Below are 26,065 nucleotides of genomic sequence, written 5' to 3' on the forward strand. Positions count from 1 at the left end.
TTCACCAGGGAGCAGTTCCACTGTGCGATGCATGGTGCTGCAGACCCTGAGCATCTACTTGTGATGACTGAAACTCATTTAAAAGGTGTCTTTCGTCACTGTATGACACCCCAGGAGCACCTCAGACATAAAAATCCAACCCCAACAAACCCAGAATCATCTCAACTAATGATAATAATCCTGCTTAAACTTTGCTGACTGCCAATTACAAGAGATTACTCAATTATACTAACTGCTAAGGGTACAGGTGTTTTGTGAAACATCTGAAATATTAACCAATGTATCTGTACCCTTAGCATATAATTATTATTTCCATAGTACATAATATCTGAAACACCAAGAGAAGTTAAGGATTCAGCTCTTCTTCACATCTTGAGTTGAGACATGTATGGTTTTAGAAAATAGTGATTCATCGAGCATTGGGCCAAAATAATGCACAAACTACACTTAGTAGTTACTGAGGGCCAAGAGTGGAATTTTCATTATGGTCCCACAGTACAGACTATCCAAATGACACAAGATCTTCCAGTTATTACAAACCAATATTTAAAGTAACTTCTTCAGATTATGGAACCTTCCAATACCTCTTTATTTTTCAGTTGTTGTCATTCATGTTGTTCCACAATTACATGGTGCATTAGCACTCTGACAAGTTTCTGTACTATTCAGAGTTGGCCCAACACATAACAATTAGCCTATGAAAATTGATCTTCCTATAAATGTCACAAAAAAGTACAAAATACGATCTAGTTTTTATTTATGTGTCATAAAATTGATGTAACATCATTCATAACAGATCCCATACCATTTGATTAATTATGTGAAGCTTGTGACTTGGTATATTTTGGGAAAATAGTTAATTTATTTTCATAATCACATAAACATCTTTTGTTTTTACCATATCTCTAAAATTTTTTGTTTCACAAAAAATATAACTTTATTCAAATCTGTTTTTATTCTCAGAAGTGGAAATGACCTTGTAGTTAATTTGGCTTACAGAATGTTCTGGATGTTTCTAGAAGGAATTGTAATTTATTCACACCATAAAATTCACACCAAAGGCATTCATTACAGGTATTCCACCAGCTCAGTTGATCACTTCAGGGCAATCTCTGCTTGTAAGCTCGTAGAAGAATAAGATACTGTGCATTTACACTTTGATCATTATGACGTAGTGGAGATAAAAATGTCTCTGTGTTAAATGAAAATGTTATTTGGAAGAGTGCGCTAACACCAAAAAGTATCAATACCAATAATCCGGAATTAACTTCAGTTTTAACAGAGAGACCACCCTGAACCATATTTAATTTCAGCAAGGAAGCTACTCTTGGACACTGATTCCATCTTCAGTCAAGTAATAATGTATTATGTTACATTAGAACAACATCATATATGTTGTAAAATTAGTGGATAACCCTAGATTGCATTAAGACTTTACCATAAATACAAAATATCTAAGGGGGCTTTATACAATAAACTGATGTGTTACCACCATTTGTCTTCCAGAAAAGGAAAATTACTGAGCACCAGATATGGAATACTCTTTGGATGAAGCTATGCTGTTGACTTCCAGTCATCCTGTTATCTCCTGCAGTATCACGAACAGGCTGTCCACTTCAGGAACATTCGTCAGCAGCTCCTGACTATGGGTAACATCATCGGCATCTGGTGGGTGTATCTCCCTGCAATACGAAGACATTAATGTTGTGTGACATAAGAAACCAACACACGTTCAACCATAGATCAGCTAAGAAACAGAAACTGTACCTGTTTGTGAAAATTAAAAGGTGAGAAGGTGGGCAATTATTGCAACAGACCATTGCAAATTACTCACAGAGCAGAATTTTTGTGTCTGACACAGAAAGAAGTAAAGGGTAGTTGAGTAATTGTGTGCAGTGGGTAGTCGTATCCATTCAATATTTGAAATCTGCACTAACCGTGATGATGTCTGACTACTGCTGCCCTTTTCTGATTCTTACAGTAATAACAGGAACAGAAGACAGGCACCATTTGCACTGTGCAGTGTGCGAGTGCAGAGCAAATAAAACAGGGCAGTTCCTTGTTATTTTCAACAGACAGAAAGTAAGAAGGTAAGCCTACTATTGTAACTGATTTATTTTTATCTGAATGTGATATTAACACATCTAATTCATTGTATCACTGTATACATTTGCTTTCTAAATCCAATATACCCAGTTTAATATAGAGCATCTGCTTGTGTTATTGGGTATTGGGAGACTAAGTTAACGGTGTGCTAAAAGAGAATATGATTCCTCAGTTTTAACTAAATTAAAGAATATGGCAATATTTGTACACTGTTTTACAATTTACACAAACAGTGGGCTACATTAACTGATGATATTGTGGAAAGTTCTTAATTAGAGAAATGTGATGTTAACCTATCTGCTTCAAGCAAGGACCCAGTAACTTATTATTTGATATGAGTTATAGAACAGATTATAATTGAACAGATACTTTAATTTCTTCCAACCTGTCTATTGTCAGATATTTTTTCTTCTTTTCAAATGCTAAGAAATCATAAACAAATCACTGCAATTAGAAATGATGGGAGAAAACCAGAGGATGTTGGGAGAGCCTGTAACATCCAGAATCAACTCCAAGAAAACAGTTAGTGTGGACTTGACCCATTTCACCTTGTCTTAGTCATGTAGTTAGGTTAGACAGCAAATTGAATTGTTTGATACCACAACTGTTATTTCAATCATGACATGTAACCACCTAGATTCCAATTGACAGTATAATAATAGTGTAAATAAAAGTATGTGTGAGTGTTAAGTAATGTATATAATCTTGAAACAGCACTGTATCAAGTCTGTGGAACTCAGTTAATTGGTAGGAACATCTGAAATTGGCACATTCAGTCATAATTAGCCAATCATAAAATCATGTTTTTATTAGTTGTTCATTTTCAACTGTTAGCCAAAATAACTCGGACAAAGTTTACTTACCTTAAGTATGATCCACATATGTAATGATATTCACTAATTTTTGGAATTATTATGAAATTTTATGAGTGATTGTCAATCGGAAAAGTATAAACAAATGACTGAAACCTATTTTCTGCGTAAATGCCAGAACTTCTGGTAACACTGATAAGAAGGTCTGTTTAGTCAAGCACCTAAAATATGGTAGGAATCCTGTACTTAATTTATTTATTGTGTAATTAACAAAACTGTAAAAAGCCTTTTTTGGGTTCCATATTTGATGTAAATTTCTTTTATAACTTCTTTTTCAGTCTGAATTGTGTGTATTGATCAAATGAAAGCAATTGTAATATTTCTACCTGTGTGTTAAATTAACAAGATGTGATGATTTTTAAGCATAACTCATAAAATCAACACTATCAACAATGCTCCAGTTGTCATGAAAGGCATATAAGCTATCGAGTTATGAGAGATGGGTCTCATTGTTGTTCTGACTTCCACGACAAGTATCATTCAATGTATCCTGAAATTATTTTACACTTCATGCTTTATAAACTTAAAATGTGAATCCACTTCTCGATAAGATCTCCAGGACAAAGAGCAGATCTCAAGTTAAGTACTATTCATTACTGAGTTGCACCACTCACACAGGCTGTTTTATTTCATCGGGCACATTACTTTGCAAAGTGAAGGGCCAGAGAATCATGCACAGTTGCATATTTGTGATATTTGCAGTTAAACATTAGTGTACTGTTTTCTATATTTAAATTGATGTGGTATAGTAAGAGTAGAGAAACTACAGACACTGTACATAAAGTTCCTTTTAGGTTACTTGATATATATGTGTTAAAATAATGATTTTCACCTAAGTGCACACTATTCTCACACTTTCCCTTACTTCAAATAGGCAAGTGATTCGAAGAGGATGAAAATAATCACATATGAGATCTAATGCCTCAGTTGTGTCTGCCCTTCCAGTGTCAGCAGAGTGCAGTCATTTGGTGAAGCTCACATCACGATCAACCAACTATGCCAATTACATGCTGTTTTGCAAGGTAGAGTTCACGGATGCCTTCTAGCAAATTGGAGGCATGCCGAGATCTCAGCGACATAGACTGTGCCATAAGTGTTACATCGAGGCTTAGGCAACAGTTCCAAGACTTCATGGATGTTCTTCATAGGTCAGCGCAAGGTCAATAATGAGTAACAACTACACAACAAGAGAACTATATAGCAGTAGCTGCAAGACTATTATCTGAAAGTCTTCTGCTGCCTCAGGGTTACTAATTTGTCAGTCTGGCAGTGTATGTTTCATTCATGGCAGTTAAGAAATGGATCTGTTTCTTGTCAAGTCAACAGCAATGTACCGTAAGGTTGCATTCTTCTATTATGAATTCTACATTATCCTGCAAAATTTTGCTCATTGTGGAATCATTTGGATGTAAAGAGAATTAAGGGGAGAGCTACTGTGGTGTTTGGAGGAGTTGCAGTTTGAGGAAGCATTGTGATACAAGAGCATTTGGAGTCTTGCATCTTTTTTCTTGTTTAGAGGAATGCTGTTATCACCTATTGATCTAGAAATGAGGTATTAAAGGAAGAATAGAATATATGAGTTCAATGCACCACTGATAGTGAAGTTATAAGAGGGGGAACACAAGCTAGGATTGGTTAGGCAATCTGCTGTGTCCTTGTCAAAGGAAGGACTGATTTACAGAAACCAAACAAATATACATTGTGATGCCTCTCCTGGGGGCCACCTTTGTCTACTCAGTTGCCTGAGGTCCAGAAGAAAGCCGTACCTCATGTGGTGAGGGCGTGAGATGCAGACGTTGGAGTCATTCTGCAAACTCGCAGGGGTAGTTGAGCAGATCCCCTCATCTCAGTTAAGAATGGACACAATGCAAAGAGCCTGTTCGGCAATGAGAAGAGTGCTATAAACCGATGAATGCCTGCAGACACAAAAGCATCATGAATGCACTTGTGGACGTGTCTGAATCTTCTGGTTCACAGCAGCCGTTTTTACCCACTTTAGAAAGCAAGAATGTGTCAAAAATTCTAGCCCCCTGAAGGCACTGGGAAGTAGCATACACAAAGTGCCAAGAATTCCCAAAGGCAGGCAGGTGAAACTAAAGAATGGTGAAAGAACTCAGCCCTCAACCTGTCAGCCTGTTTTTTATTTTAAGTAGTTTCCTGGACAGTAAGGTTGTTCTTAAAAATCACAAATGCCAGCAGATTCTGAGACAAAGCACTAACATGAGACTGGTCAGGCCTCATGTAGAAAGAGGAAGAGCTGTTACAAAAAAGTGTTATGTGGCTGCTCTCACAAACACTCAGGAATGCAGAAAAACATCAAAATAATGTATGACCAATGCTGGGAACAGCCTTGATAGTGAAATCAAGAGGAAGATGGCAGTTCCTGAGTCTCACAACTATCCACACAAGATAGAGAATTCCCACCTTGCACTGGGAAGTGTAGTCATGAAACAGCGATCAGTAATTGGGTGGCATTGCATAATTTTCTAGTGGCAATTTCGAGAGGAGGAAAATGTTTCTCTCTCTCTCTCTCTCTGTGTGTGTGTTTCTGGCCTTTGCCGTTTTCATGGGCAAGTGCTCTACTGATACTGAGCTACCCAAGCACGACTCATGACCCACCTTCACAGCTTCAATTCTGCCAGTACCTCGTCTCCTACCTTCCAGACTTCACAGAAGCTCTTCTGCGAATCTTGCAGAACTAGCATTCCTGAAAGAAATGATATTGCACAGACATGGCTTAGCCATACCTTGGGGGATATTTCCAGAATGAAATTTTCTCTCTGCAGCAGAGTGTGTGCTAATATGAAACTTCCTGGCTGATTAAAACTGTGTGCCGGACCGAGACTCTAACTCAGGACCTTTGCCTTTCAGGGCAAGTGCTCTGGAATTCTTTATTCACTACATTTTGGCGACCAGCATGGAGTGATCTCATTGGTAATTTGCATGCTGTATGATATTGCAGTTAAGTTCCCAATTCACTATGGTATCTATATGGCCAGAATGTGCTCTGAAACTTGTTCCTCCACAATATGAGACCTTTTGTTAATCGTTGCACCACTACCTTAAAAATATGAGGGAGGATCAAATAGAAATGGGATTTTTGTTCTTGAACAACAACAGTTGGTAGGACTGGCCCCGCACTTTTACTATGCTTCTGTGGGACCGTTAGAAGTGAGGAGAGCATGCTGTTAGATATTTCCTGCTGTTTTGTCAGTAATGCTCTCAATGTCTGAGCAACAGGTGCACCCTTTCATTGCGCAATGTATAACTATCAAATTTCTTGCCCGTAAATCAGTTACAGTGGCGAAAATCTGCCAAAGATTGACTGCACAGTTCAGTGATAAAACATTATCAAAGACACATGTGATTGCCTGGCATAAAAAGTTCAATGAACAACAAGAATGTGTTGAGAATCAGCAAACATTCGTGCAGTTAAAGTCATTATTGACGACTATTGACGGGCGAGAATATCAGAAATTGCACGAAAAGTCAGAATCAGTTATGGGAGCTGTCAAGCAATCATCACAAATGACCTACAGTTCCATAAAGTGTGTTCCAGATGGGTCCTGAAACTTCTGACTGACAATCTGAAGTTGAAACATTTGGAGATCTGTCAGAGGCTTATAGCAAGGTTTTTGGAAGAAGGTGATGCATTTTTGAGTCAGATCATCACCTGCGATGAAACATGGGTTCGCCACTACACTCCAGAATCCAAACAACCCAGTAAGGAGTGGCGGAGGAAAGGGGAGGCAGCACCAGTGAAAGCCAAGACTCGACTGTCGCCTGGCAAGGTTCTTTCGAGCAGCGAGGCATTTTGCTGATTGACTTTTTACATGAGCAACGCACAAGCAATGCTGCTTACAACTGCGAACTGTTGAACAAGGCGAGAGTTGCACATCGCCACAAGAGATGAGACCAGTAGATCCTCCTCCACGACAATGCGCGACCCAATACTGCAGCTCTATCTATCTCCAAGCTGCAGGAAATGCACTGGACTACACTTGATCATCCTCCTTACAGCCCGGACTTATTGCCCTGTGATTTACATTTATTTGGGCCACTTAAAGAAGCTCTAGGAGGGTGACGATTTGAAGACGACAAGAGTGTGGAAGACTTCGTGTGCAACTGGCTGGTGATACGACCCAGTTCTTTTTATGATGAGGGCATCGAAATGCTACTCATAGGCTGGGACAAATGCATTTCCAAAGCAGGAGACTATGTGGAAAAATAAATTATAATTGCTTTGAGTTTTTCAATAAATGAATTTAAATAAAAAATAAAATCCCGTTTGTATTTGATCTGCCCTCGTATAATACTATATGTATGTTTTCAATTTCCCAATTTGTTCAGACTTCCCCATCAGGGACAATAATGTTCATCTAATTAGACTGCTGCGATGGATGAATTTCTCTTAGATGCCTGCCTCCACAACTGAGGTTGCTAAAGCATGCTTGTCCAGTTCTGCTCGACTTGGAGGTAAGGTGTTTTGAATCCTGGTGTTGGATGAAATTTTTGCTGCTAGTGTTTGGTCAGCAAGGGGTGGAGAGGTGATGGCATAAAGTTCCTGATCACCAGTCTTTGCACTGATGTCCGGGATTAATTTCCAAACTTCTCCACATTGTTGAATAATTGGGTCTTCAACTAGCAGAGGACACCATTATTCAACATATCTCTGGGAAAGCCTGAAGAATTACTTCTCCACAGTGTCTTATGAAGTGAGGACATGTGACACTGTTGATAGTGGTCTGTCTGACAGTTGGGGATGTTTGATATTAAACTTGGATGCCCCCTTACAGCTATTTGAGAGGAGTAGGCTATGTGACAGCACCAAGTTTCACCCTCTACCGTCTCTCATTATTATCATACGACACAAATACAACACAAATACAACACAAATATCCATTACACTCATCTAGACTCCCCAACTACACATATAACATCCACTCTGTGAGATTTCCAAGCCAACACTGTCATATGACATTTAATTTTAATTGCTCATAGGTGAAGACAGCCCTTACTTAAATTGGGCCATTGGGATCTTCCGATTTAAATCCTATGGAATGTACCTGAGATGTACTCTCAAGTTAGACTGTCCAGGCATGGTTAATTTTCTTTTAATGTTTATCCTTCATTTCAGAATTTGTCTAGTTATTTGTTGCCCCATCTCATGCATGGGAACATTCTTAGATGCTCCTTGGTATATTGCCCACAATCTCAAGATAATGCTGCACAAGTGTATCCTACTCTTCAACACAGACTCTCCTGAGGTCATCCAGTATGTGAAGAGGGTTCCGAAGATGACACATTACAAGTTTCAACTGGTCCCAAGCTTGCTCAATTGGGTCCACATCAGCAGATACCAAAGGTCTTTCCATTCACTTGAGTCCTGCCTCCTGGAGGAATGTATTGATGAACTAGTACACTGCCCCCACCATGTGATAATCTTAACAGGTGAAACTGTTGCTGAAATGTTAACTGTAGGGCGGTACAAAGGGCTGGAAGGTATTGCCATGATACTACACTGTCCTTAAAATACATTCAATACTGATGAATTCCTACACCTTTTAGTTGAAAAACAGAAATGCATGCCTGATACATGTGTTGGTACTTGATTGCCCTCATGATGATCAACAGGTGATAGAACAGACTGTATGCTCATCCCTGAAGAGAACCTGATACCACTGGCCTGATTCCAAGTGAGGAAAACCCAGGAAAATTGCCTCAATTTAATCCTTGAACCACTGAAAGGATGAATGAAATAACTATTAGTGTTAGTGGTGTTGAGAAACAGTTGAAATTGTTAAAAGTGAACAAAGGTGAACAAAGCTGCAGGCCTCAATGGAATCCCTGTCAGAATTTATACTGAATTTGCAGCTGAGTTAGTCCCTTTATAATCTATTGTAGATCCCTCGAAGAAAAAACTGTGCCCAGTTATTGGAAAAAGGCATATGTCATACCCGTCTACAAGAAGGGTTACTACCCTTCTTGTAGACGGGTATGACATATGCCTTTTTCCAATATCTGGGCACAGTTTTTCCCAAACTACTGTCCAGTAGCCTTGACATTGATTTATTGTAGGATCTTAGAACAAATTCTGAGCTCAAACATAATGAGGTATCTTGGACAGAATAACTTCTTCAATGCCATCCAACATGGATATCAAAAACAATGATCATGTGAAACCCAACTCACACTTTTCTCAGATGACTTACTGAAAGCTTTGGATCAAGACACCAGGTAGGTTGAGTATTTCTCAGTTTCTGAAAAGCATTTCACTTCATACCCCACCTATGCTTAATGTCAAAAGTACGGTCATATATGGTATCAAGTGAAATTTGTGACTGGATTCAGGACTTTTTGGTAGGGAGGGCACAACATGTTGTCTTGGATGGAGAGTCATCGTCAGATGAAGAAGTAACTTAGGGTGTGCCGCAGGGAAGTGAGTTGGGACCCTTGCTGATCATATTGTACATTAATGACCTTGAGGACAATATTGACAGTAAAATCAGGCTTTTTGCACATGATGCAGTTATTTATAATGAAGTACTATCTGAGAGAGGCTGCATAAATATTCAGTCAGATGTTGATAAGATTTCAACATGGCACAGAGATTAGCAAATTGCACTTCACAAAACAAAAAAATGTAGTATCCTATGACTATGATGTCAATGAGTCACTGTTGGAATTGGTCAACTTATACAAATATCTGGGTGTTAAATATTATAGGGACGGGAAATGGAATGATCACATAGGTTCAGGCACAGGTAAAGCAGGTGGTAGTCTTCGGTTGGTTGGTTTAATGCTGCAATCGGTCTACAAGGGAAATAGCTTACAAATCACTCATGTGACTGGTTCTAGAATATTGCTCAAGTGTGTGGAACTGTTACCAGATAGGACTAACAGGGGATACTGAACGTATATGGAGAAGAGCAGCTTGAATGGTCACAGGTTTGTTTAATCTATGGCAGAGTGTCACAGGGATACTGAGGGGATGGAACTGGAAGACTCTTGAAGATATACATGAGCTATCTTGAGAAAGTATAATAATAAAGTTTCGAGAACTGGCTTTAAATGATTACTGTAGGAATATACTACAACCTGGTATGTGTCGCTACTTTGGGATCAAGAGTATAAGATAGAATAATTACTGCTTGCACAGAGGCATTCAAACAATCTTTCTTCCCACACTCCATATGTGAATGGAACAGGAATAAATCCTAATAACTGGTACAATGGGATGTACCCTCTGCCATGTACCTTGCAGTGGTTTGTGGAGTATAACTGTAGATGTAGAGGGATTCCCATTTTCCTATAGCACCAGGATATCGGGGTCTTTGTACTGTTGTTCAGAATGGATGCCAAGAGATCATATTGATTGTCTGGAGGTAATTGTGTACATTTGCCTCAAAAATGTCAATATGTTGTTCTTTTGCCATAATTTGTAGGTGGTGAAATGAGCTGGTATTTTTGACTGTGAGTGACCACTATGCAGCAGGTATTCAATTTTTTGTATCTCACATTACTTGTTGAAAGCTCAAATGATGTTGCCATGGTGTGCTTCAATTTGGTGTGCAACTTCCCAAGGTGACAATCTTTCATGACAATGTATGCAGAGTCTGAGACTGAAATGATGCTTCTGGGCATGTGGAACAGTGTACATGTACACAGTTGCACTGAAACTGCAGGTTTAACTTATGCTCAGTTACACAGGTGGTTGTATGTAGTGATTTCCTATAGTCAAAACAGTTTCGAGAAAAAGATTTATTGTTTAAAAAAATACTATGTAATCATGAGAATGGTGGAAACTTTATTTGATCAGTTTACACGTTATAAAATGTTGCTGACCATTAAAAAGGTGACACCATGAAGGTGACATGCTACAAATGGCAAACTGGCATGAAATGTACAACAGTCTTAGCCCATTAGAATTTAAGCATTTCAGCACAACAACACAAAGTAGGTAGGAATAATGTCATCATAGATTCTGTATATAAGTAAAGACTATTCAACAACTTTCTCTTCCATAATTCATGTTTGAATATTTGTTGTTTGTGGAAAGCTTATGTTATGTCTCGTGGACAGAGATATACCAGCACATTTCAGAATTCAATAACAGCAGCATTGTAGCCTATGAATACTGCAGTCCACCACTCTGTGATAATCCTACTTTTGTCAGGTTTGATCCCATGAATACGCAATCTAGTAGTTCAGAAGGGCCATGCTCAAAGCTATGCAGATTCTGAGCATCCTTACATGACTTGTGCCTGAGAAGAAAGACATATTCTGCACTTGGCCATGCAGGATCTTACAGTTTCATCATGTACCTTGAGTAAGGAAATGGGGTTGTTAGGTAAAACACAAGTATTTGCAAAAACAGTGTGACAATGTCTGGAGCACCACAGACTGTCAGCACTGTGGCTGTCATTATTATTATTATTATTATTATTATTATTATTATTATTATTATTATGTAGTATTCTGCCTAATGGCAGGCCTGTGTCTTTGTATGGAGAATTTATGATGCCAATGTTCCCTGTCTTCAGCTTCTTCCCTCAGTCTGTTGTATCTCTTTCTATCTTTCATGCTATCCAAAAGTTGAATTCTACTTCTTCCTCATCCTACCATTCCTTTAATTATCCGTTCAATGACTTCATGCATGAGCCTTCCATGTGGAAGTATGTGTCTGCCCAATTACCCTTAAAGTGGAAGCAGAGAGAGGCAACCCGACAATGGTGCATCGAACAACAAAACAGGCACAGTAGTGTGTAAAGTAATAGAATAGGCTCACATTTCATGAAAACGGCGATTCCTGGCCAACTGTGCTGTTTGATACCATGTTGTGGCGTAGTGAATCTTAACAAGCACATGTTGTAGTGTTATAGTTGGCTAAATTGATGAACTTGTGGTACTATGAAGTATAATGAAACTGTTATGAAATACAGTTTTTATTCAAAGATGTACTCCTTTTGTCTGGACAGGTCTTTTTATTTCAGTGTTTGCAGCACTAAAAAGTAACAAACGTTGTTTTTATGTTAACTGGTATGTGTGCATCCTGGAAATGACCTTGACCATGTTTCCATGTAAACTTACTAGGTGGCAGAGCTGTGCTTCGCAATGCACTGTTTGGTTTCTTGGCACACTATTTACAGTAACACAATGGATGCTGACTGTGAGCAAAGAGTGAGCATTAAGTTCTGTGTTAAGCTGAGGAAAACCCATAGTGAAATGTGGACAATGATTAAGCAAGCATATGCAAGCAATGAACTTTCAATAAATTGTGTTTTCAAGCCACACAAAAGGTTTTGGGAAGGCAGAGATTCAGTGCAAGACGACCCAGATCTGGTCACCCGTGTACTGCACATACCAATGCAAATACGGAACATGTAAGGCAGCTATTGCATGGAGATTCACGTAACTGTGAGTGTGATATCAGGAGAACTTAATTTGAATCGTGATGTGTGTTATAAGATTTTACGTAAGGATTTAGGGAAACAGAAACTTAATGCAAAACTCATCTCTCACACACTAACAAATGAAATAAAGAGGAAACATGAAGAATTTCTGCTGAAGTACTGGACAGAGCCGATGTGATCCCACATTGCTATCAAAGATTATTGCTGGAGATGAAAGTTGGTGCTACCAGCATGACCCTCACATGAGTGTCAAAGTGCTAAATGGCAGAGACTTATATCACCAACCTCGAAAAAAGTCAAACAAAAGTCAAAGAACAAGCTTCGAGAACAAAGACAATGCTGATTTTAATCTTTGATAGTAAGGGATTAGTTCACTATGAGTACATTCCTCCCGGTCAAACAGTGAACCAAACTCATTACATCAAGGTTCAAAACATTCGCAACAAGAAATTTGACATAGCTGCCATGATTTGTGGCTTTCTCAGAACTGGCTCCTCTTGCATTACAATGCAAGACCCATTACTGCTTTATCTGTTACCGAGTACTTGCCCAGACATTCTGTTATTGCCATCCCACAACCATCATATTTGCCCAACCTCTCACCTTTCGACTTAAAGGAAAGCTTCTTCAAGATACCACAGACATCCAATGAGCTGTAAAAATGAGCTTAAAAGCATCACAGTTGAAAATTTTCCTGCTTGCTGCCAAAACCTCAAGAAATGTTGTACTGTACATAAATAGCCAAGGGGACTACTTTGATAGGGGCTGGGATCATTATGTGCAATTTCCCATTATTTTTTTTTTTTTTTTAAGTGTCCTGAAACATTTCTGACAAAGGGAGTATTCAATGAATGCAGACAACATAAATATATAAAAATCTTGCAGTAAAACCTATTTGTTATTATTGTTCAGTTTAACGAAAAGACCCAGGAAACATGTTAGTAATAAAATCCACTATGTGATTAAATATTTGTTTAGTTTTGTAGATTATGTACAATTGTAACTCTATATTTTCTGGGTTTTGGCAATATTAATGATATTCTTTTGACCTGATTGTTACTTTGGAGTGTTTGCAATGGTTTATTAATCTAAATTCTGTAATTCATATTTTAAAACTGCGAAAACTTGTATTGAAATCATCAAAATCACTATCTTAAAGAATGTAAACAGCTATGTTCCAATTTTTAGAATCTACATAGACCTCTGCACTAACTAGGGTGATCAACTCTTCCTTATTTCCCTGGATCTCCCATAGGCTATCACACCAATTAAATTACACCATTTAAATGGTTGTGTTACAAGTGGCACCATGTCATCTTTACAGATGAGATCCAGCTCTGCAAACAGCACCACGATGGATGCTCTGAGGGAAATGAACTTAACCAGACTGAACTGATCATTGCTACACAGGCTCAGCAGCTGATGAAATGATATAGGGTGCCACTGGCACACAACACAATCAAATGTAGTTCACATAGCCAGTAGTATGGACAGCACATGTTACCTTTCAACAAGGTTGTTGTGACTTGGCGAGACAGCCAAGCCACTATGAGGTAGCCGAAAGGCACGCGTTTAAGCTCACGCAGGCTGGCGTGAGGTCTGGAACAGTTAAAGGAGTTGAGTCGAGTAAAAAAAGTACGTAGCTTCTGGAATACTTAACTTTAATCCATAATTGGTGAACATCAGTCTGACGGTACATGCATCACAAGATAAATAGCAAATGATAATGGCGCCTTGCTAGGTCGTAGCAAATGACTTAGCTGAAGGCTATGCTAACTATCGTCTCGGCAAATGAGAGCATAATTTGTCAGTGAACCATCACTAGCAAAGTCGGCTGTACAACTGGGGCGAGTGCTATGACGTCTCTCTAGACCTGCCTTGTGGCGGCGCTCGGTCTGCAATCACTGACAGTGGCAACACGCGGGTCCGACGTATACTAATGGACCGCGGCTGATTTAAAGGCTACCACCTAGCAAGTGTGGTGTCTGGCGGTGACACCACAAAGCTAATAGCACAAGATCACATATTGGCTATGCTGACCTGACCTACCTCAATGCAGAGGGTGCTCTACAGTTGCAATGGCCAGCACAGTCTCCAAATCTCACACCCACTGAAAACATCTGATCATGGGTTGCCGAGAGATGGATGTGCCATCTCTCACTAACCACTATGACTGATGAACTCTGGCACACAGATGAAGCAGTTTGGAGTGAGGTACTCATATCTGCCACCCCAGCTCAGTGCCTAGCTGGGTTACAGTTGCCGTTTGCTACTGGAGGTGTGTGCTAAATTTCACACCCTGTACAACTGTAAATCACCCACAAATTTAATCATATAATCTACCTTCTATATTGTAAACACACTATAAGTAACAATTTTCCTGGTGTTACATTTTTACTGACCAGAATAGTACGTAATGGCATTGCAGCTATTGAATGACAACACTTCCTCTGCGTGGTCTGCAAGGGCATCAACTGCTGAGAACCAAGCAGAAGACTGCTGCTTAGCGACTGAAAGTGCTGCTTGATGGTAGTCTGATGTGTTTTGTGATGGATTTCTCTTACTCTTAATAGGATTAGCAGTCTTTTTTGATGCTTTGTTGCCCTATAATAGCAACACAGCACATGAATTTGAACACTTACCCTCTTATTTCATGGACGAGGCGACCAATGTGTCTCATTAGACAAAATTCCCGCATAGGGACAATGTGAGATAGAGTTTCAGTTGTCATCGTGACGTCCTCAAACCTGGAACAGAATTATAGCTTATATGTGGCTATGAAGTCTCAAAGCTGCTCATTTGATAATAAAATTACTATACTGTTGAGTAAATAAATTTATGGTGTTTAAGATGCCCATAAGATTATTTTTTTCTGCACAAAAAGCCACAAAATGAAGCATGAAATAATCATTTTGGAGAACCCGCAGGCATAAACACTCAACACAAAAGGATCACCACAGCAAAATCAGACCTGGAGCAATTTGAAATTCTGTTAGAAACCATACAGGACAGTTCCAAATTCCAGTAGATCAATCTACAAGAGGTATTCCCAATGTTTCTTACCTACAAAGTGAGTACAGGAGCCAGCAGAACGAAGTGTGCAGAGAAGAGGAAGCTTCTTCACAGCCAGAAAAAGAAAGCTTTCTGGGCTTAGAAGAAACAGAAGACCCCTGTCTACATCTACATCTACATGGTTACTCTGCAATTCAAACTTCAGTGCCTGGCAGAGGGTTCATCGAACGATATTCATACTACTTCTCTACCATTCCACTCTCGAATGGCACGTGGGAAAAAGGAACACCTAAATCTTTCCGTTCGAGCTCTGATTTCTCTTATTTTATTATGAGTATCATTTCTCCCTGCATAGGTGGGTGTCAACAAAATATTTTTGCATTCAAAAGAGAAAGTTGGTGATTGAAATTTCATAAATAGATCTCGCCACAAATAAAACCACCTTTGTTTCAGTGACTGCCACCCCAACTCATGTATCATATCAGTGTCGCTCTCACCCCTTTGCACGATAACACGAAATGAGCTGCCCTCCTTTGCACTTTTTCGATGTCCTCCGTCAGTCCTACCTGGTAAGGATCCCACACGATGCAGCAATATTCCAGCAGAGGATGGACAAGTCTAATGTACGCTGTCTCTTAAGTGGGTTTGTCACATCTTCTAAGTGTTCTGCCAACAAAGCGCAGTCTTTGTTTTGCCTTCCCCACAATATTATCTATGTGGTCTTTCCAGTTTAAGTTGCTCGTAATTGTAATTCCTAGGTATTTAGTCGAATTGACAGCCCTTACATTTGTGCGATTTATCGTATACCCAAAATTTATCAGATTTCTTTTAGTACCCATGTGGATGACCTCACACTTTTCTTTGTTTAGTGCCAATTGCCATTTTTCGCACCATACAGAAATTCTCTCGAGATCATTTTGTAATTGGAATTGATTGTCTGATGATTTTACTATATGGTAAATTACAGTGTCATCTGCAAAAAATCTAAGGGGGCTTCTCAGATTATCACCTAGATCATTTATGTAAATCAGAAACGGCAGAGGGCCTATGACACTACCTTGTGAAATGCCTGATATCACTTCTATTCTTCTTGGTGATTTACCGTCTATCACTATGAACTGTGACCTCTCTGAGAGGAAATGACAAATCCAGTCACACAACTGAAGTGATTACTCCCTATGCACGCAATTTGATTAATAGTCGCTTGTGAGGAATGGTATTAAAAGCCTTCTGGAAATCCAGCAACACGGAATCGATCTGAGATCCCTTGTCAACAGCATTCATTACTTCATGGGAATAGAGACCTAGCTTTGTTGCACAAGAATGATATTTTCTGAATCCGTGTTGGTTATGTATCAATAAGTCATTTTCTTCAATGTGATTCATAATGTTCAAGTACAGTATATGCTCCAAAATCCTACAGCAAATTGAGGTCAGTGCTATGGGTCTGTAATTCAGTGGGTTACTCCTATTTCCTTTCTCGAATATTGGTGTGACCTGAGCTACTTTCCAGTCTTCAGGAACAGACCTTTCGTCAAGTGAGCAGTTGTCAAACCCTATGGTCCTAAGTAGTTGCAAACAAAAAGAAGGAAAAGAAGAAGAATATTTTTATGTTTGTTCATGTGAGGTTCGCGCTGTGTTGTTCATTTAAAATTCAATTACATAAAGGTTCTGCAGTATCTACACTTAATTTAAGAAGAAGAAGGTTTTTATTGTTTGTTCATGTGTGGTTTTTGCTGTGTTGTTCATTGGAAATTCAATTACACAAAGGTTCTCCAGTAGCTACAATTCATTTCCATGTTATCTTCTTCTTTGCTAAAGAGAATACCATCAGTAGAAGGATTACACCATGTAAATAATCTGCTCTTGCTCGTAACATTTTGTGGGTCACTGTAACCATTGGCAAGCATTCCACAGTCGTACACAGTAGTTCCACCTGCCTTTGCCTCTTCACTACATGAAGAATTATAATAAATGGGCCCTGATGCAAAGCTGTAAAGTACATTTCTAATTTTTTATTTGACTTGGGCTTAATGCAACAGCTCAGTACAAACAAAAAATCATATATATATATATATATATATATATATATATATTTTTTTTTTTTTTTTTTTGGGAAACATTCCACGTAGGAAAAATATATCTAAAAACAAAGGTGATGTGACTTACCAAATGAAAGTGCTGGCAGGTCGACAGACACACAAACATACACACAAAATTCAAGCTTTCGCAACAAACTGTTGCCTCATCAGGAAAGAGGGAAGGAGAGGGAAAGACAAAAGGATGTGGGTTTTAAGGGAGAGGGTAAGGGATCATTCCAATCCCGGGAGCGGAAAGACTTACCTTAGGGGGAAAAAAGGACGGGTATACACTCGCACACACACACATATCCATCCACACATATACAGACACAAGCAGACATATTTAAAGACAAAGAGTTTGGGCAGAGATGTCAGTCGAGGCAGAAGTGCAGAGGCAAAGATGTTGTTGAATGACAGGTGAGGTATGAGTGGCGGCAACTTCAAATTAGCGGAGATTGAGGCCTGGTGGATAACGGGAAGAGAGGATATATTGAAGAGCAAGTTCCCACCTCCGGAGTTCGGATAGGTTGGTGTTAGTGGGAAGTATCCAGATAACCCGGACGGTGTAACACTGTGCCAAGATGTGCTGGCCGTGCACCAAGGCATGTTTAGCCACAGGCTGATCCTCATTACCAACAAACACTGTCTGCCTGTGTCCATTCATGCGAATGGACAGTTTGTTGCTGGTCATTCCCACATAGAATGCATCACAGTGTAGGCAGGTCAGTTGGTAGATCACGTGGGTGCTTTCACACGTGGCTCTGCCTTTGATCGTGTACACCTTCCGGGTTACAGGACTGGAGTAGGTGGTGGTGGTGGGAGGGTGCATGGGACAGGTTTTACACCGGGGTAGGGAAGGTGGTTTGGGGATTTCATAGGGATGAATTAAGAGGTTACGAAGGTTTGGTGGACGGCGGAAAGACACTCTTGGTGGAGTGGGGAGGATTTCATGAAGGATGGATCCCATTTCAGGGCAGGATTTGAGGAAGTCGTATCCCTGCTGGAGAGCCACATTCAGAATCTGATCCAGTCCCGGAAAGTATCCTGTCACAAGTGGGGCACTTCTGTGGTTCTTCTGTGGGAGGTTCTGGGTTTGAGAGGATGAGGAAGTGGCTCTGGTTATTTGCTTCTGTACCAGGTTGGGAGGGTAGTTGCGGGATGCGAAAGCTGTTGTCAGGTTGTTGGTGTAATGCTTCAGGGATTCCGGACTGGAGCAGATTCGTTTGCCACGAATACCTAGGCTGTAGGGAAGGGACCGTTTGATGTGGAATGGGTGGCAGCTGTCGTAATGGAGGTACTGTTGCTTGTTGGTGGGTTTGATGTGGACGGACGTGTGAAGCTGGCCATTGGACAGGTGGAGGTCAACATCAAGGAAAGTGGCATGGGATTTGGAGTAGCACCAGGTGAATCTGATGGAACCAAAGGAGTTGAGGTTGGAGAGGAAATTCTGGAGTTCTTCTTTATTGTGAGTCCAGATCATGACGATGTCATCAATAAATCTGTACCAAAGTTTGGGTTGGCAGGCCTGGGTAACCAAGAAGGCTTCCTCTAAGCGACCCATGAATAGGTTGGCGTACGAAGGGGCCATCCTGGTGCCCATGGCTGTTCCCTTTAATTGTTGGTATGTCTGGCCTTCAAAAGTGAAGTAGTTGTGGGTCAGGATGAAGCTGGCTAAGGTAATGAGGAAAGAGGTTTTAGGTAGGGTGGCAGGTGATCGGCGTGAAAGGAAGTGCTCCATCGCAGTGAGGCCCTGGACGTGCGGGATATTTGTGTATAAGGAAGTGGCATCAATGGTTACAAGGATGGTTTCTGGGGGTAACGGATTGGGTACGGATTCCAGGCGTTCGAGAAAGTGGTTTGTGTCTTTGATGAAGGATGGGAGACTGCACGTAATGGGTTGAAGGTGTTGATCTACGTAGGCAGAGATACGTTCTGTGGGGGCTTGGTAACCAGCTACAATGGGGTGGCCGGGATGATTGGGTTTGTGAATTTTAGGAAGAAGGTAGAAGGTAGGGGTGCGGGGTGTCGGTGGGGTCAGGAGGTTGATGGAGTCAGGTGAAAGGTTTTGTAGGGGGCCTAAGGTTCTGAGGATTCATTGAAGCTCCGCCTGGACATCAGGAATGGGATTACCTTGGTAAACTCTGTATGTGGTGTTGTCTGAAAGCTGACACAGTCCCTCAGCCACATACTCCCGACGATCAAGTACCACAGTGGTGGAACCCTTGTCCGCCGGAAGAATGATGATGGACCGGTCAGCCTTCAGATCACGGATAGCCTGGGCTTCAGCAGTGGTGATGTTGGGAGTAGGATTAAGGTTTTTTAAGAAGGATTGAGAGGCAAGGCTGGAAGTCAGAAATTCCTGGAAGGTTTGGAGAGGGTGATTTTGAGGAAGAGGAGGTGGGTCCCGCTGTGACGGAGGACGGAACTGTTCCAGGCAGGATTCAATTTGGATAGTGTCTTGGAGAGTTGGATCATTAGGGGTAGGATTAGGATCATTTTTCTTCGTGGCAAAGTGATACTTCCAGCAGAGAGTACGAGTGTAGGACAGTAAATCTTTGACGAGGGCTGTTTGGTTGAATCTGGGAGTGGGGCTGAAGGTGAGGCCTTTGGATAGGACAGAGGTTTCGGATTGGGAGAGAGGTTTGGAGGAAAGGTTAACTACTGAATTAGGGTGTTGTGGTGCCAGATTGTGTTGCTTGGAATTTTGAGGTTTTGGAGGGAGTGGAGCTGGAAGTGGGAGATTGAGTAGATGGGAGAGACTGGGTTTGTGTGAAATGAGAGGAGGTTGAGGTTTGCTGGAAAGGTTGTGAAGGGTGAGTGAGTTGCCTTTCTGGAGGTGGGAAACCAGGAGATTGGATAGTTTTTTAAGGTGGAGGGTGGCATGCTGTTCTAATTTGCGGTTGGCCTGTAGGAGGATGCTCTGAACAGCCGGTGTGGATGTGGGAGAGGAAAGATTGAGGACTTTTATTAAGGATAGGAGTTGACGGGTGTGTTCATTGGCTGAGTTGATGTGTAGGTGAAGGATTAGGTGGGTGAGGGCAATGGATTATTCAGTTTGGAACTGGTATAGGGACTGATGGAAAGAAGGGTTGCAGCCAGAGATGGGAACTTCAAGTGTGAGGCCTTTGGGGGTTATGCCAAATGTCAGACAAGCCTGAGAAAATAAAATATGCGAGCGTAATCTGGCTAGGTTGAAGGCATGTTTGCGGAGGGAATGTAAATAAAACTTAATGGGGTCGTTGTGGGGGTGTTGTGAGGGTGACATGGTATTAGAAGGTGGAAAGTGTAACGTGAGGTTGAAATGAAAATGAAAGATAAAAAAATATATGGGGAGAGATAAGGGTGAACTAGAAAGTAACTGGAGATCTGGTATGAAAAAAGGCGAAAAAGTGTTGGTTAAGTTGATCCTGTGGTGAACTTGGGTTGGTAGACAGCGATGTGCATGAAGGTTAGGTGGTTGTGTTGCCGCTAAAACACGTTAAAGGACGGAGAAATTCGGTAAAATTTCGAAAAAACGTGTAAATATATTAAAAGGAGTGGTGTTGTGGTGAAAAATTACGAAAATGGGGCTAACAATTGTCTGACGAAGAAATAATGACGTTAAAACCTGTGGGGAGCGGCTAAAAAAGATCAGTGATGTGCGAAAAACGGAAGTGGAAATAAAGTAAAAGTTATTAGAACTAGCCGAAATGGTTGTTTAATACGTGAAAGCAGCTGTTATTGAACTAGAAACGGTGGATTTTATAGCAGCGGTAGTGTTGAAAGCGGAAAATAAAAATTTTTTTGGTTATGGTTTGGAAGTGGGTTACGTATTATTGAGTATATATAGGCGGGATAAAATTGTACTACGGTAAAAAGGGGAAGGTGAATACAAAGTGAGACTACTGGTAAAAACAGAAAGTTTCACACGTCCGTCCACATCAAACCCACCAACAAGCAACAGTACCTCCATTACGACAGCTGCCACCCATTCCACATCAAACGGTCCCTTCCCTACAGCCTAGGTCTTCGTGGCAAACGAATCTGCTCCAGTCCGGAATCCCTGAAGCATTACACCAACAACCTGACAACAGCTTTCGCATCCCACAACTACCCTCCCAAACCTGGTACAGAAGCAAATAACCAGAGCCACTTCCTCATCCTCTCAAACCCAGAACCTCCCACAGAAGAACCCCAGAAGTGCCCCACTTGTGACAGGATACTTTCCGGGACTGGATCAGATTCTGAATGTGGCTCTCCAGCAGGGATACGACTTCCTTAAATCCTGCCCTGAAATGAGATCCATCCTTCATGAAATCCTCCCCACTCCACCAAGAGTGTCTTTCCGCCGTCCACCTAACCTTCGTAACCTCTTAGTTCATCCCTATGAAATCCCCAAACCACCTTCCCTACCCTCTGGCTCCTACCCTTGTAACCGCCCCCGGTGTAAAACCTGTCCCATGCACCCCCCCACCACCACCACCTACTCCAGTCCTGTAACCCGGAAGGTGTACACGATCAAAGGCAGAGCCACGTGTGAAAGCACCCACGTGATCTACCAACTGACCTGCCTACACTGTAACGCTTTCTATGTGGAAATGACCAGCAACAAACTGTCCATTCGCATGAATGGACACAGGCAGAGAGTGTTTGTTGGTAATGAGGATCAGCGTGTGGCTAAACATGCCTTGGTGCACGGCCAGCACATCTTGGCACAGTGTTACACCGTCCGGGTTATCTGGATACTTCCCACTAACACCAACCTATCCGAACTCCAGAGATGGGAACTTGCTCTTCAATATATCCTCTCTTCCCGTTATCCACCAGGCCTCAATCTCCGCTAATTTCAAGTTGCTGCCACTCATACCTCACCTGTCATTCAACAATATTTTGCCTCTGCACTTCCGCCTCGACTGACATCTCTGCCCAAACTCTTTGTCTTTAAATATGTCTGCTTGTGTCTGTATATGTGTGGATGGATATGTGTGTGTGTGCGAGTGTATACCCGTCCTTTTTTCCCCCTAAGGTAAGTCTTTCCGCTCCCGGGATTGGAATGACTCCTTACCCTCTCCCTTAAAACCCACATCCTTTTGTCTTTCCCTCTCCTTCCCTCTTTCCTGATGAGGCAACAGTTTGTTGCGAAAGCTTGAATTTTGTGTGTATGTTTGTGTGTCTGTCGACCTGCCAGCACTTTCATTTGGTAAGTCACATCATCTTTGTTATATATATATATATATATATATATATATATATATATATATATATATATAGGGACGCAACAAACTGTTGCCTCATCAGGAAAGAGGGAAGGAGAGGCAAAGACGAAAGGATGTGGGTTTTAAGGGAGAGGGTAAGGAATCATTCAAATCCCGGGAGCGGAAAGACTTACTTTGGGGGAAAAAAGGATGGGTACATACTCGCACACACACAGATATACAGACACAAGCAGACATATTTAAAGACAAAGAGTTTGGGCAGAGATGTCAGTTGAGGCGGAAGTGCAGAGGCAAAGATGTTGTTGAATGACAGGTGAGGTATGAGTGGCGACAACTTGAAATTAGCGGAGATTGAGGCCTGGTGGGTAACGGGAAGAGAGGATATGTTGAAGAGCAAGTTCCCATCCCCGGAGTTCGGATAGGTTGGTGTTGGTGGGAAGGCAAGGCAGACAAAGTAAATATTCCAGAATTAAAATCAAGAACAACTGCTAACATGAGTAACTTAGAAACAGATAACCCAGGAGTAACTTAGAAACAGATAACCCAGGAGTAACTTGTAACTTGTAATTTATTTGCGTGAAACACGTAATTACATGCATAGCAATTTGGCAGTACAATACAACAGTATACAATCTAATTTTACTTTATAATAGGAACTTAAGAATGCAGCCCAAATTATTTGACATCATAATACTTTAGATTTTAGTTCCTTCAGTAGGCTATAGAAGCACTGCTTAATGAGCCACAATTTTAGTTGTTTTTTGAATGTCTCTCCAGTTATTGCCCTTAGTTCATTTGGCAATGCACTGAAGTATTTTGCTTTATTAATATATGGACTGTTTGCTGTTTTTTCAGTCTTCTGTGTATCATATGGTAATTTTGTACTTGTCTAGTATTGTGATCACAAGTTTCTACATTACGACATGTATATTTCTTATCTTCTACAGTTAATACTATTGTTTCAAACATATACATAGAGGACATAAAATTTTAAATTCTATAAACAATTCCTTACATGATGTTCTAGCATCTTTTTTGCCTAATACCCTCAAGGCTGTTTTCTGGAGTTTAAATACTTGGTCGGCATGAGTTTTGGAAGCCCCGCCCCACAATGCAAGACCATATGCTAGAAATGGATGTATTAAACCAAAATACATCATCCTCATTGTTTGGGTATGGACGTATGGAGCTATACTTCTTAAAACATATAGGCTAGATGATAGCCTTGCACATACATTGTCAATTTGTTGTGTCCATAGTAGTTTGCTGTCTATGCATATACCTAGGAATTTACACTCACTGCAGATTCTCCCTAAAATATTACTATCTTGAGAATCAATATAAGTTTGCAAATCACCAACATTGAAGGGGATTATATTTGTTTTTTGTAAGTTGACTTTTAGACTGTCATTTTCAAACTTTTCCTTTGCAACATCTATAAATTTTTTTTAACTCTATGCCGAGATTAAAAATATCATTTCCCCAACAAAGGCCTGAAGTGTTATCTGCATACATTGTAATGAAGGTATAACTTTTTACTATCTTTGGGAAGTCATTGATGTAACATATAAAAAGGAAGCGACCAATTATTGATCCCTGAAGCACACCAAATTTAATATTCCTAATCCTTGATGTATAACTTTTTATTGTTTCTCCATTATTGTGTGGGACTGAGGTACACTGTCTTCTGTTTTTTAAGTATGATGTGATGAGGTGCAATAGTTTTCCACTTATGCCATCTCTGGCCAGTTTTGATAGAAGTACCTTATGATCAACCCTATCAAAAGCCATTGATAGGTCTAGGAAAACTTCAGCTACTTGCATGTCTTCATCAATTTTGTCAAGAGCTTTCAGCATAAATTGAAGTGTTGCAGTCATGGTGCTACAACCACTTCTGAAACCATGCTGAAAATCTCCCAGGATGTTGTGCTTATTATAATGCTCCAACATATATTTCAGAATTATTTTTTCAATTAACTTGCTAAAAATGGAAGTTAAGGCGAGTGGTCTGTAATTTTCTACTAGTTGTTTATCACCTTTTTTGTAGAGAGGTTTCACAATGGTTAATTTTAGTATGTCAGGGAACACTCCTCCTTTTAAGACGCTATTTATTAGATGCACCAAAGGATATGCTAGATTTTTTTCGCACTGTTTAAGTAAAAATGGAGAAATTTCATGCCAGGCAGCGGATTTTTTGTTCTTACATTCTCTGATGACTAAAAATATCCTTGATTTCAAGTTCATGGAGTTGATTAGCTTCAGAATTGTCCTCAGAAAGACTTCCAACAGGTACTTTATCCGTGGCACAAAAGTCAGATTCTATGATATCTATGAAATAGTCATTAAAAATGCTACTGAGCTCTTGAGGACTGGTGACATCAATATTGTTATTAGATATCTGTATGCTGATATTACCTTTTAATTTTGTTTTGTTGTCTCTTATTTCATTTACTATTGACCAGCAGGTCTTGGAGATACAATCTGAATTTTGTATTTTCAAGCTAATCTTTTCAGCCATCAATCTTTTGACTTGCTTGCGAAACTGGCACTTGTATTGTTTGTATTTATACCTATACTCACTTCTCTTTGTATCATATACATTTCTTCTATTTTTTCTTTCAGTTCTTTGGTAGAATTATCAAATTCCACAGGTCTTGACTGTCTTGCCTTATTCTTATTAATATTTATCTCTCTGATGGGTATAGTATTATTTAGATGATAAGATAATGTATCTCGAAAGGCATCCCATTTATTATTCACTCCTTCGGCTCGAAATACTAGATGCCAAGATTGATGACCAAGGCTCTCGCTCTGTTTGGCAATGTTGATAACAGAGTTTTCTATTGTATTCATAAATTTTCTTTGGGTTTATAGAAGGATAGCAGTGAAACAAGTTAAATCACTTAATAAAAGCAAGTCTTTTGGTCCAGACTGCATACCAATTAGGTTACTTTCAGAGTATGCTGATGCAATAGCTCCATAATTAACAATCATATACAACCACTCGTTCGACAAAAGATCCATACCCAAAGACGGGAAAGTTGTGTGGGTCACACCAATATTCATGAAAGGCAATAGGAGTTATCCGCTAAATTATGGGCCCAGGGGCGTCAATTTATAAAAAATGTTGGGGGGGCCCATAGTGGAGGTCTTGCCTGGGAAATTTTCTAAATTTTACATGAAAAATAGTGAGTTTTAAAGTTTTTTTAAGCATTCTAGAGTCATATGATCAACGTTAGAACCCCAAAAACTGGACCCTCGATAACTTGACACTCTGGGAAACTCGACAAGCCTGACCCATTTTTTTTGCTTTGAAAAAAGAAACATAACATAAACACACACAGTATTTTCGTAAAAAGCTAATTTAATTTACTGTAATAATCATT

At 40.2% G+C, this 26,065-nt stretch overlaps 1 protein-coding gene across 1 annotated transcript in view; it reads right to left on the bottom strand.

Moving 5' to 3' along the window:
• Positions 1-1,573: 1,573 nt before the first annotated feature.
• LOC124803158 overlaps positions 1,574-26,065 on the bottom strand; it is a 395,089-nt gene continuing 370,597 nt past the window's right edge. Inside the window, exon 11 of the mRNA XM_047264338.1 lies at positions 1,574-1,682. Within this exon, the coding sequence (XP_047120294.1) occupies positions 1,574-1,682 (109 nt within the window). The remainder of the gene's footprint in view (positions 1,683-26,065) is intronic.

Source organism: Schistocerca piceifrons, chromosome 6 (assembly GCF_021461385.2).
Source record: "Schistocerca piceifrons isolate TAMUIC-IGC-003096 chromosome 6, iqSchPice1.1, whole genome shotgun sequence".
Lineage (NCBI taxonomy): Eukaryota > Metazoa > Arthropoda > Insecta > Orthoptera > Acrididae > Schistocerca > Schistocerca piceifrons.